Source organism: Frankliniella occidentalis, unplaced genomic scaffold (genome assembly GCF_000697945.3).
Source record: "Frankliniella occidentalis isolate FOCC.00 unplaced genomic scaffold, Focc_3.1 Scaffold33, whole genome shotgun sequence".
Taxonomy (NCBI): domain Eukaryota; kingdom Metazoa; phylum Arthropoda; class Insecta; order Thysanoptera; family Thripidae; genus Frankliniella; species Frankliniella occidentalis.
The window spans coordinates 481,460-492,550 of record NW_026267163.1 but is presented as its reverse complement, the minus strand read 5'-3'; the positions used below and the strand labels follow the sequence as shown (position 1 = coordinate 492,550).

The 11,091-nt window shown below is 36.8% G+C and overlaps 3 protein-coding genes across 4 annotated transcripts; 1 reads left to right on the top strand and 2 right to left on the bottom strand.

Annotated features, from left to right (window-relative positions):
- Window positions 1-304: 304 nt before the first annotated feature.
- Window positions 305-3,601, bottom strand: LOC113208418 (dynein regulatory complex protein 1). Its single transcript, XM_052265947.1, has 12 exons — window positions 3,207-3,601; window positions 2,972-3,089; window positions 2,690-2,894; window positions 2,403-2,596; window positions 2,114-2,323; window positions 1,884-2,023; window positions 1,598-1,814; window positions 1,374-1,515; window positions 1,036-1,301; window positions 758-912; window positions 545-678; window positions 305-444 (listed from the first exon to the last, which is right to left on the bottom strand). Exons 1-12 carry the CDS (start codon window positions 3,578-3,580, stop codon window positions 305-307), a joined length of 2,295 nt encoding a protein of 764 aa, XP_052121907.1. The 5' UTR covers window positions 3,581-3,601.
- Window positions 3,455-5,610, top strand: LOC113208398 (60S ribosomal protein L11). Its single transcript, XM_026425357.2, has 6 exons — window positions 3,455-3,584; window positions 4,006-4,137; window positions 4,273-4,422; window positions 5,130-5,277; window positions 5,360-5,454; window positions 5,536-5,610. The coding sequence occupies exons 1-6, from the start codon at window positions 3,579-3,581 to the stop codon at window positions 5,566-5,568; spliced, it is 564 nt and encodes a 187-aa protein (XP_026281142.1). The 5' UTR covers window positions 3,455-3,578; the 3' UTR covers window positions 5,569-5,610.
- Window positions 5,598-10,817, bottom strand: LOC127749117 (myosin-2 heavy chain-like; the record flags this gene model as incomplete). 2 transcript variants are annotated; one of them, XM_052265945.1, is given in 6 exon segments in its annotated part: window positions 5,598-6,117; window positions 7,212-7,301; window positions 7,833-7,928; window positions 8,034-10,059; window positions 10,155-10,579; window positions 10,662-10,817. In XM_052265945.1, coding segments are annotated over 6 exon segments (2,997 nt in total), but the record flags the coding sequence as incomplete, so codon positions are not given.
- Between the last annotated feature and the right edge of the window lie 274 nt (window positions 10,818-11,091).

Here is an 11,091-nt window from a genome sequence, read left to right as displayed (position 1 = left end):
TCAAACACAGTTTAATTAATATTTTGACTTACCAGATAGAATTGCATGGTATTTGTTGAGGGCAATCAAAAAACCCTCCCATAGTCTCTCTCTCTGCTTGGGGAATGCCTTTTTGTACCTACCCCAAAACCTGTCAACATCCTCTACAGAAAGTAGTCGAGAAACAGTGTTTCTTTTCTGAGAGAGTAAGAAAGCGATTGACCTCAAATCCCTGGAAAAATTAAGATTTATTATTTTGCAATAATTGGTTACAGTCTTTAAATCAGTACGTACAACAAAGGAGAAGAGAAATTCAATTACACAATTACCCCAGTTTGTTTTGTTGGAAGTTAGAAATGAAATTTCTGAGTGCTTGCAAAACATAGACAGGATCAATTTCCAATGGATGTGAGTCATAGCATGTTTTCTCTGGGGGACCATGGAGAACCATTGCCGAGCTACCAACTACAAAAAGTATTTATTATGGTCACAACTTTCAATTAGTAAAATTACTTTTGTTTTACTTATTTTTTGAAATGACCTTATTAAAATATCATCTACATACCAGTTTTGGTTGAAGTTATGTCCTTTACTTTATGAAGTGACGGATCCGTTATAACTGATGAAATTGTAGCATTTTCAGATACAAGGATTTCTTGTGTTTCTGACAAATGGAGAAGCTCTGAAGGCTCAGCTTGCCTAAAATACATACCGCCAAGAGACAGATGAGAATAATTGCCCACAAAAGCCATGCACCAACAGAAAGTCCCATACATACTGAATTTTAAGTAAGCTATCAGTAAGATGGTCTCTTGTAACTTCAGTACTGACTTTCTCTTCAGGCACAGATTTTATACAAACAGTACATGTAGCATATGGAAGAAAGTAGTCTCTTAACATTTCAATATCTGCTTCATGTCGCAGTCCCAAAGCCTGTATTATTTGTTTAAACAAGTTGAAAGATAACATATAAATTTGCTCTATTAAAAGCAACTTGTTTTATGGTTGTGATCAAGTTAAGTTTAGATTATAATTAATGCCCATAAAAATACTTACATTAAACACATTGTCCAGGCGTATTATAGTTTGTTGAGACTCTGAGTAAGGAGCAAGAAGATCTCTCAGTCTCTCTTCAACAAGAAAACCAGCACTGTCAGCGACTCGCTGAAGTACTAATTTCAAGAGACGTCTCCTTGCCAATTCTTTTAAAACCATTTTAGAATCATCTTCTTCTCTCTCCTGAGAAATTTTAGATTCAGAGCTCCCACATCTTTCATTTAAAGAGCCAATAGCTTCCCCAGAGGAGTTTCCCTCTTTTCCCTCTGTAAACATTTTTTCCTGAATGATGTTAAAAATATAATTGCAATTGTATTTTTTACAAGAACACCACACACCTTTAGAACCAGATGGTTGATAAATAATCTTCATTGCTGCTTGATAAGATGGTAAATCCACTTTGTTGAGGAGAACATTTTCAGGAGGACTCCATTCTAAACCAAGTTGTTGTTCATGAATTAAGCGGTCTATGGTCATGATCTGTTGACAAATTTATGCCTGACACTAGACATCTCAATTTAATTTTCTGCCTTACCCTAACTTTACAAGAAACTAAGAATACCTTGGTAAGTAACTCATTGGCAGTTTCTTGACGCAAATTCCACACTTGATTATATCGCCGATCATTAATATTGGCAAAATGATTTGCTTTCTTCTCTATGTCACCAATATTTTGATGGAGCCGAGAAATCTCTTCGTGGAGCCTTGCTGTTTCAATTTCAGCTGCAGCTTCAGACTCTCTCATTTTTTTTCGGAGGCTATTAGCTATATCCTGCAACCTTATTAAAATAATATTAACTTTAACAAGTTATACTGGTTATCAAATCAGTTAAATTAGGAGCATTTACTTATTAATTCGACGCTTTTGTTGTGCTCGCATCATTAAATTTTCATCCTCCCTCTTTTGTAACACTTGATAATTGTAATCAAGTTTTTCTGCATTAAGGAGGCACATTGCTTTTACTTGTTCTAATTCATGATGCATAACCTTTGAAAATTTACATGGAAAATATTAATCAGATTGCTTTACTGGTGACAGTACTTTATTAAAAATATATTTTCTTATTTATTTTTTTACCTGAATGTCGGAATCCAATTTAATTTTAGTTTGCCTGTACCTTTCCTGATGTTCCATTCTTACACACTTTACTTCTTCATCCTGCTCCTCCTGTTCTTGAAAACGAAGTTTCAAGTTATTTACTTCCTCTTTATCCCTTTGTTTGTACAGAGCATCCCATTGCTTATTACATGAATCCAATAGATCTTTCCGCTCATTTGAAATGGCCTCCTTTATTATGAGAGCAAAAAGATTAGAAATGAGTCCTCACAGTTGATTAAATAAAATATTATTTGAAACAAAATTTCACCTCAATCAGCCCTAGTTCTCGACGGTAAGCTTCCTTCATAATTTTGACCTGATTTTCAATTCTTTGGACCAAGAGAGAAACTTCCTCCAACTGTCTTTGCTGATCCTTGACAAAACGTAAATCAGCTGCTTCTAATTCAGACATTAAATCCCGTATAACTGCATTCTTCTGTTCCAAAAGCTCGTTGCATCTCTCTATTTTGATAAAAATAAGGCAAAAATGAGACGGAACAGTGTGGACCAAGATGTCTTTTTATGAAAAATGATTTAATTAAATCTATATTAGACCTTTTTGAGCATCGATATCAGATTTTAGATCCATGGGATCATTGTGCTTGGCCATCATTTCCCATTTTTCATTTACTTCTTCGAACATTGCTCTGGTTGTTGTTTCCTCTTCCTCTAGCCTTTGCAACCTTTTTTTCCTATTTTCTGATTCCTCTTGTCGTCTATTCACCTCTCGTGTGTCACTGGCTACACGGACATTAGTAACCTAAATAAAAATAAAGTTAAATAATACTTACAAACAATTTTCCACGATCAGAAAGTGGAAAAGGATGTTAAACAAACCAGTTCTCTTCCTTCAATGAGTAATCTTTCCAACTCCTCTGCACTGCTTTCCACTTGCTTTTCCAGATTTGTGTATTCAGACACAACATCCAGATGGTGATCACCATCGCTGGTACCCCTTGAAAACAATTTAAAGCAAATGATGATGATAATTAATAATGATAAAAAATCATATGACTTCACACAAGACGAATGAAAAGTAGCAGCAGAAACGAATAATGAATTACTGAATTACCTGCGAGCTGCTTCATTGCGTTTAGAAATTCGTAACTGGCGAGCCAACTTTCGCTCCGCAGAGTCCGAAGAAGATACTTGAGGCTCTAAAGAAGCTAAAAGGCTCGCAGATTCGTCTCCATCCATGATGAAAGTAGCTGCGCAGATTCTAATCGCATTTATAGGGAAAATTAAATTTGAGATCTCTTCGAACTCTTCCCACCATGTTTTGAATAAACTTTGTTTACATAACCAGTGCCTTCTGTTAAACACAAAAAACGTTTCAGCAGGCGCATCGTCTGCTTCTTGGTTTCCGGTTAAAACCCGGCCCCGGTGAGGACACAGAACGCCACAGTAACATCCGGTCTTTGAACTGTCCATTTGTGCCGAAGCCATGGCGGTAGGTGCCTGTGTTCAAAGTTTATTTTAATCTATTTCCATCGTCTTCGTAAATAAGGATATCTATTGTTGTTTTCTATTTACGTGTTGTAAATACTCATTTCGTCGAAATTACAAGTCCTCCGGGTGGTTTGGATGGTGTGAACTGTGAAATACAATCAGTGTTGTTGTAGCGGTGGTGCCTGGGACGGGCATCTCGACGTCAACGTGTTCACTGGACTTGTTATAAGATTTCGATTAACTTTGCTTCCCACCTTCTCCTAAAGTTGACTAGTATAGAGTTGAAAGTGTTCTAATTAGTCCACGGGCTGTTATTTCCCGTTCGCCACTTGAAATTGTTGTGTTAGGGGGGTTATCCGCGCCTAACCTAAGACTCTACGAGCGGCTTCTGTAAACTCATGTGTTGACTTTTTCTGTTTCAGGATAAGAAGGGTGTCAAAAAGGAAGGAGGCAAAGATGCCTCTAAGAACGTCATGCGAGAGGTTCGCATCCGCAAGCTCTGCTTGAACATTTGTGTAGGAGAGTCTGGTGACAGACTTACACGAGCAGCCAAGGTAAATTTCTGGGTTATCAAATCACTGTAAACGTTTGAAGGACGTAATGAATACTCCTCCCTGCGTTCATTTCCGTTTGGTTTTGAATGTGTTTTCACCGTTGTAATGTTCTTTCTTATTATTTGTTGTACTTAGGTGTTGGAACAGCTTACGGGCCAGCAGCCAGTGTTCTCAAAGGCCAGGTACACCGTCAGGTCTTTTGGTATTAGGCGTAACGAGAAGATTGCTGTCCACTGCACAGTCAGAGGTGCCAAGGCTGAAGAAATCTTAGAAAGAGGACTGAAGGTATGTGTCATCAGTAAACATCCTAAAATGTAGTTAACTTATGACAGACTATGCTAGTGTAATTGTAGGGCCAGCCACAGCAAGATGTGTGTTAAAACATTTATTTGATCATACATAATTAACTATTTTCAAATCTCATTTGGCTTTATTTGATTAACTGGCTTGTGATCTATTTTGAATGAATATATCAGGATATCTCACTATTATGCTGGAATGTTGTGCTACTTTTGTTAGTAAAGTGTCCCAGAACACAGTATATGATCTCAATTTGTGACTTTATCAGTTTGTCAAGAATTATTTAGTTTTTACCCATCTTATCAACAGTAACCGCCTTAAAGATTTAACTGTTGCACTTGGTTGTATAGACCTATACATATAGTTTTGTGTCTTTTAACTATGTGCCATATTAATCCTTTCAATTTGCAACTCTTGCCCACATTTCTTCCTGGGGAAGATACTGACGAAAGGGACAGTACCTCAAATTTTTTGTTTCACTGTTTGCATAATTTCTTGCACTGTGCTCTATTGTGATCATTTTCCTATATTATGAATCTCTAAGTAGAGTGCTATAGAAATCCTTCCAATTTGCAACTCTTCCTCACATTGTATACTGGGGATGATACTAAGAGAAGGAACATGATCTGTTCAGGCAGAGACCCAAATTTTTGTTAAGTAACTATTGTCTAAGCCAATGGTTTTCATTCTAGGTCCGGGAATACGAATTGAGAAAGGAGAACTTCTCTTGCACTGGCAACTTCGGTTTCGGCATTCAGGAACACATTGATCTTGGTATCAAGTATGACCCTAGTATTGGTATCTATGGTCTTGACTTCTATGTTGTCCTTGGCCGACCAGGTAACGAATCATTACACCTTTGAAATATTTTACTTGCAGTGCATCCGACCTTACATTTAATTGCCTTTGTTTTGTATTGCAGGATTCAATGTCGCTCACAGGAGGAGGAAGCGTGGTGTTGTTGGCTTCCCCCACAGACTTACCAAGGAGGATGCTATGAAATGGTTCCAACAGAAGGTATGTTTTACTTGGACCTGTGGCTCATTTTAATGTAACTGGTTTTTACTCTAATGACTCATTCTCTTGTTTTCTTTGCAGTATGATGGTATCATTCTTCCTGGAAAGAAGTGATTTTCCTGTTATACTTCATTAAATAAACCTTTCTAAAATCCATTCACTTCTTTTAATTAAAAATATCACCTATAATCAGGCACTTTATTACATTTAAAACATGACATATAAAACTTAACAGCTGGTAACTTTCTTTTCCAAAATTTCAACAAGTACTGTCAGTCCTCCATTGCATAATTACAAAGATAAATGTGCACTTGAATAGCAGTGCTTTGCAGTTGGAGCAGTGCTAATAACCTATCAGGAAGCTTAAAGCCATTCAGATACAAATCCATTAAAACTTGACCCATCACTTCCCTTACATGCTTAAAAGCTAAGCTGAACAAATTTGAACTATAAATCTGATCACCGGCGAATATAAGTCAACATATCAATAGACTGTTTCTCTGCCTCAGTGAACCCCAAAATACTTTGAATGGCATGTAGGTGCCCTTGACAATTGGCTTCATCAGTTAAAAAGTAGTAGACAGCTGACTTGAGGAATAATAGTGTTGCTTCTGGGCTGCTGCTGTTGTTGGCTTGTCCCTCTGCTAGTTGTCTATACATTGCCTGCAAATATACAAAGTGTTAGGCAAGAAGTAAACATCACAACCCAGATAAAACAGACCAGCCTCATGAAATTTTTGTGTAATAGCTGAGCTTAAAAAATTGAAACAGTCCCAAACTTCGACTGGTAATGAGGCTGCCCAAATTCCATCTGGGAGTTGGGCGGTACTGAATTGGCAATTAGTCATACTGACGAAAGAATGGTACTGCTAGTCGAATCCCCGCTACACAGCACCATCCTTTGGCCATACTCTCTATCTAAGAAGTGACAATTCCTTGAACATGCACTTCCGCCCACCCATGCACATGCCAGGGTTTTCTTCAAAAAGAGGGTTTTATTTTGTTTATTCTTGAAATAATTGTCACAATTTTTCAATGCCTTTAATTTTTGGCCTATGCTTCAAAAATGTTAAAACTTTGGACATGCAATTTATTTTGATTTTGAAATAGATAGAATAGTCTCAGTTCATGCACCAGAGACATGATGGAAGCTCTGCACATGAAAGTTACCAACAGCACACCAAACAAAATGCAAGAATAACTTAAGAACTTAAATATATCCATAACAATAAGAAATTAAATTAAACTATAAGACAGTATCCCTGCAAGCAAAGCCAGCACCAACCATCTGGAAAAGACTTACAAACAGACAATATACGAAAGACAAGAAGAGAAGTCATGCAAAGGAGACCTAGGCAAGACAAGAACAGCAATGTTTTTAATTCTCACCAAGACCTAAATGACCTACAGATTAAATAATGTAACTGTTCTACCTAGCATGTACAACAGGTCAGGCTTGATACTGCTTTAATTTTATATGAATTTTGTTCCTACAAAGCTTAGGGGCTGTTCACACACTCAACACAATCAGTTTGCGTTTGACCAACAGAATAGCTCATGAGAGATAACTTTTAAACGTTTCATAAATGGAGCTGAATATCCCTGACACACCCACCTACAGAAGGTTTTTCTTATCCCATAATAATGTTCAAAAGAAAGTAAATTGAAGAAACTATGCTGACAGACTGAAATGTGTGAACGCACAAGGCCAAACAATATAGAGGAGAAAACTCTGGGTCCAACCACAAAATACAGACCTTGAAAGAACCAAGAAGGTAAAGGCATACAGCCTCGCTTGCGCTGAGCAAGCTCGGACTGCTTTTAGGCATGTTCTCAAGCTGGTTATCCTGCAAAGCGCGTGCCAAAAACACAACAACCCACAGTTACACACCAAACAAAACGCACAAAAGTCTGGCCTGGAAGGGGAATATGATGCATATTAGTCAATAAATCACACCTGTCTCAGTGACAGGTACAATTTAAAACTGTGTGAGATAAGCCTCTCATTATTTGAGATACAATACAGTGATGTGTTGTTTCAGCACAAGGTATTTTTCTTTTAAAGTCAACAATTTTAAAAAGCATAACTCTAGGTGTAAGTGTATTACGGCGCAGTAGGTTAGTTGATACATTAACAGAGAACTGTGAAACAGTTGAGAAGAAACTAATCTACAGCTAATCATATGACTGAGGCTCATCTCCAACCATGAGGGTTATTCTGGTAAATGTTTTATAGTTAGGTTTTTAAAGACAGGATATACCAATTTAAAAAAGGTATATGAAGAAGCATATAAGAAACCTTCAACCTCCCATGCACAATTAAATGTGAGACAAAGAAACAATAGACAATGATTATTTTAAAATCATTTCATGCCTACCTTCACTTTTTCCAGTTCTTTTTCTGTCTCAGCCAATTGTGAGACAAGTTCTGGAATGGATACCTTCTCTGGTGATTGCACGGCCATTTCAAGAAGCTAAAACAAAATGCACGCATTTCACAAATACAGTAAACAGACGTAAGCTCATAATTTCTTTAGGCTACCTGATTATACAAATTAATCAGTCTAGAATATCCTCACCTGATCTTTCCTCTCAAATTTGGCTGCCTCTTGCCCTTTCAAGTACATCTTTAAGTTCATTTCGGTATGTCTCTCTTCTTGATCAGCAAGAGCCTTTCTTAAAGATTCAATTTCAGACTTTAACTCTGAAACAATCAGCTCTGCATTTTCTGTTCCATTTATATTGTGAAGACTGTCATCTTGCACATCGTTTTGGCCTAAAACTCCTGGTAATATCTCTAATTCTTCCTGATCCAGATCTAGACTAATCTTATTTTCTGGAGGGGTTGCATTCAGCAAATGTTGATCTATGTGAGTCATTGGGTTATCTTTTTCCTCCTGAAGTCTAGCAATACATTGGTTAAGCATAACAACTTCATTCTCTAGTCTCTGGAGCTTCAAATTCTGGTCTGCTACTGTCTTTTCCATACCCAAGTTTAACATTTCTTTTTCAGACTGACTCCAGTAGGACTGATCTAAACTTTCCCGCAGCTTTTGAATTTCAGCTTCGAGTTCTAATACATGTTGCTGTGCTTCATAAGGAACACATGGAATCACAGAATTTTTTAAATTCAACTGGTTTTGTTGAGGTAACAGTTGACTTGGTAACTCACTAGTTGCTTCACTTTGGATGTCTTCTGAGATCGCATTTACAAGATGCATTTTGTGCATGGATGTAGCCATACCATCTTTCATGGATTTTAACTCTTCTTCTAGATTAAGGGCTTTAGATTTCCACATAATTAGTTCTTCAACCTCCTTCTCCTTTAGAAGAAGACTTCTTTTGAGTTCACTCATTTCACTTTCAATATCAGAAAAATAATGAAGTTGCTGTATTTTCTCATCTAAATTTTGTTTCAGCCATGTTATGTCTGTTTCCATCTTTTCAGCTACTGTTTTCCATGGCAGTAATTCAGAATTTTTATTTTTTTCTATTTCTAGCAACTCTGAAACTGTTTTAAGTTCTTTCACATGGTTGGCAATACAATCCGTCAATTGTTGTACATCATTTTGTTTTTTATTTAATTGAGCTACAGAATTATTTAATTTTTCAGTCAAATCGTCAATGATGCCATCTTGCATTTCTTGACTTTTACATCTCTCATCTAAACTTGTTTTAAGTTCAATAATTTCTCTTTTCAGATATTCAGAGTTTTCTGATAAATCTTGGATTATTTGAAGATGGTTTTTGATTTCTTCTTGTGCATTCAACTTCCAATTTTCAAGTTCAATTTTGTTTTGAAGTTGCTCACTGAGACTTCCTCTTACACTGGTAAGTTCCCTTTCAAGTTTCGACATTAAGTCTGTGGCATGCTTGCATTCTTCTTCTTTCATGACAATGATTTCTGCAGTTTGGTCTTCTAAATCTCTTTTCTTTTGACTTTCCTCACTGATAAAATGCTGCAACTGATCTGATTTACTCTCCAATTGTAATTTTAAATGCTGTACTGTTTTCTTCTCTTCTTTGTAAAGATCCTCTAGTTTTGTTTTCTCACTCTCAAGTTTCTTTTTTGTCTCCTCAAAATATTTTAGTTCTTTTGATACCTCAATAAATTCTTTTTCAGCCTTACACTTTACCTCAACTAACTTTTGCAAGTCCTCAATACAGGATGATTTTTCCTGTTCCAAAAGCTCAATTTTCTTTTCCATTTCTTGGAGACCTTGCAGCATGGTGGAGCGTTCACCTTCCAGATGAGATTTTTGCTCGTGGGCTTCTTGGAGCATAGCCTCAAATTTGGCCTCAGTTTCATTTTTTTCACATTCAAGCTTCTTATATCTGATTTCCATCTCCTTTAGTTGGCTTACGACTTCGGCTAATTCACCGTGAAGCTGCGAGGTCTGCTCAGAGAATTCTTGCTGTCCCTCCACATGTCTACGTAGAACTTGCAACTCTGATTCAAGCTGAGCTGTTTGAACCAGGGCTATTCGTTTCTCTGAAAGTTGATGCTCTTGTGTCAAAATTTTCTTCCGAAGATTTTCAACATCTTCCTCGAGGAGTACTGCATTCTCTCTGCATTGAAATAACTCTTGTTGTAAATCACTGAATCTATAAAAAAAACAAAAACAGAAGAACATAAAGAAAGGTTCTAAAATATATCTAAAATAACAAACCAATTTTATTGTCTTAAAAAAACTGCAAACCTTGTATTGGCATCCTCCATCTTTTTGTTGAATGAATCTTGGGCTAAAGTTCTCTCTTCCTTAAGTTTATCCTGATGTCTTCTGACAATATCTTCAATGCGTTTTTCATACATTTCAATGAGTTCATTTTTTTCTAGCTTCAAGTTTTCACTAGCTTTTCTTGACATTTCCTCCATTTTCTTTTCATACATATCTACAAGGCTTTTCCTATCCTCAACACTCTTTTCCCCATGTTTACGGTTGACGTCATCAATTTTGCGTTGGTAAATTTCTGCTTGTCGTTCAGACTCAGGTGTCAGTGCAAGCTGCCTTGGACCAGGGCTATGGTTAGACTGAGGAGAAGTCACAGACAGCACATCATCAAAATGACCAGAGTCTGATAATGAGGTTGAATTACCACATTCATTTTCCAGATGGGTTGTGACCTGCCAATTTTTGAGTCCGGTTTTAAAAATTCCTGTATTAAGCAAGAATTTTTTAAGATCAACCCTACTCAACAAAACTTACCCTACAAACAGGAGAATCCTCAGGATTCCTTGAAGATTTTGAAGGACTTCCATCTACTTCTTCTCGTAATAGCTTTAATTCCACAACCTCTTTAGTGAGTTTGAAGATGCTCTCATCTTTCATTTCTATATCCTTATGGGCTTGCTCAACAAGTGCCTGGTCCATGAAACAGTTTTTAAAATTAATACAGAAGTTCCAACCCATATCTTCCCACAACCAGTCGTCCCTTCTTGTTAAGAATATTTATACACATGCACACTATATATCCACAGCACACAGAAGACACTGGCTTCAAAGCCTTTGAGATAAAAATTTGAAAGGTCACCAAAAGGTGTAGATAAGCCAAAGGGGGACAATTTGCAGAATATGAAGGTTACTCTGTTCTGACTTGCTGAGCCTCTCTTTTAGTAACACAATAACTTTTAGTAGC

Bases quoted from the DNA above. Each gene is read 5' to 3' on its own strand.
- LOC113208418 (XM_052265947.1), bottom strand. From the start codon at position 3,580: ATGGCTTCGGCACAAATGGACAGTTCAAAGACCGGATGTTACTGTGGC. The intron at 679-757 runs GTATGTATGGGA...TATGTATTTTAG, and splicing joins GATAGCTTACTTAAAATTCA to GCAAGCTGAGCCTTCAGAGC. The intron at 445-544 runs GTATGTAGATGA...TACTTTTTGTAG, and splicing joins CATAACTTCAACCAAAACTG to TTGGTAGCTCGGCAATGGTT.
- LOC113208398 (XM_026425357.2), top strand. The intron at 4,138-4,272 runs GTAAATTTCTGG...TGTTGTACTTAG, and splicing joins GACTTACACGAGCAGCCAAG to GTGTTGGAACAGCTTACGGG. The intron at 4,423-5,129 runs GTATGTGTCATC...TTTTCATTCTAG, and splicing joins TCTTAGAAAGAGGACTGAAG to GTCCGGGAATACGAATTGAG.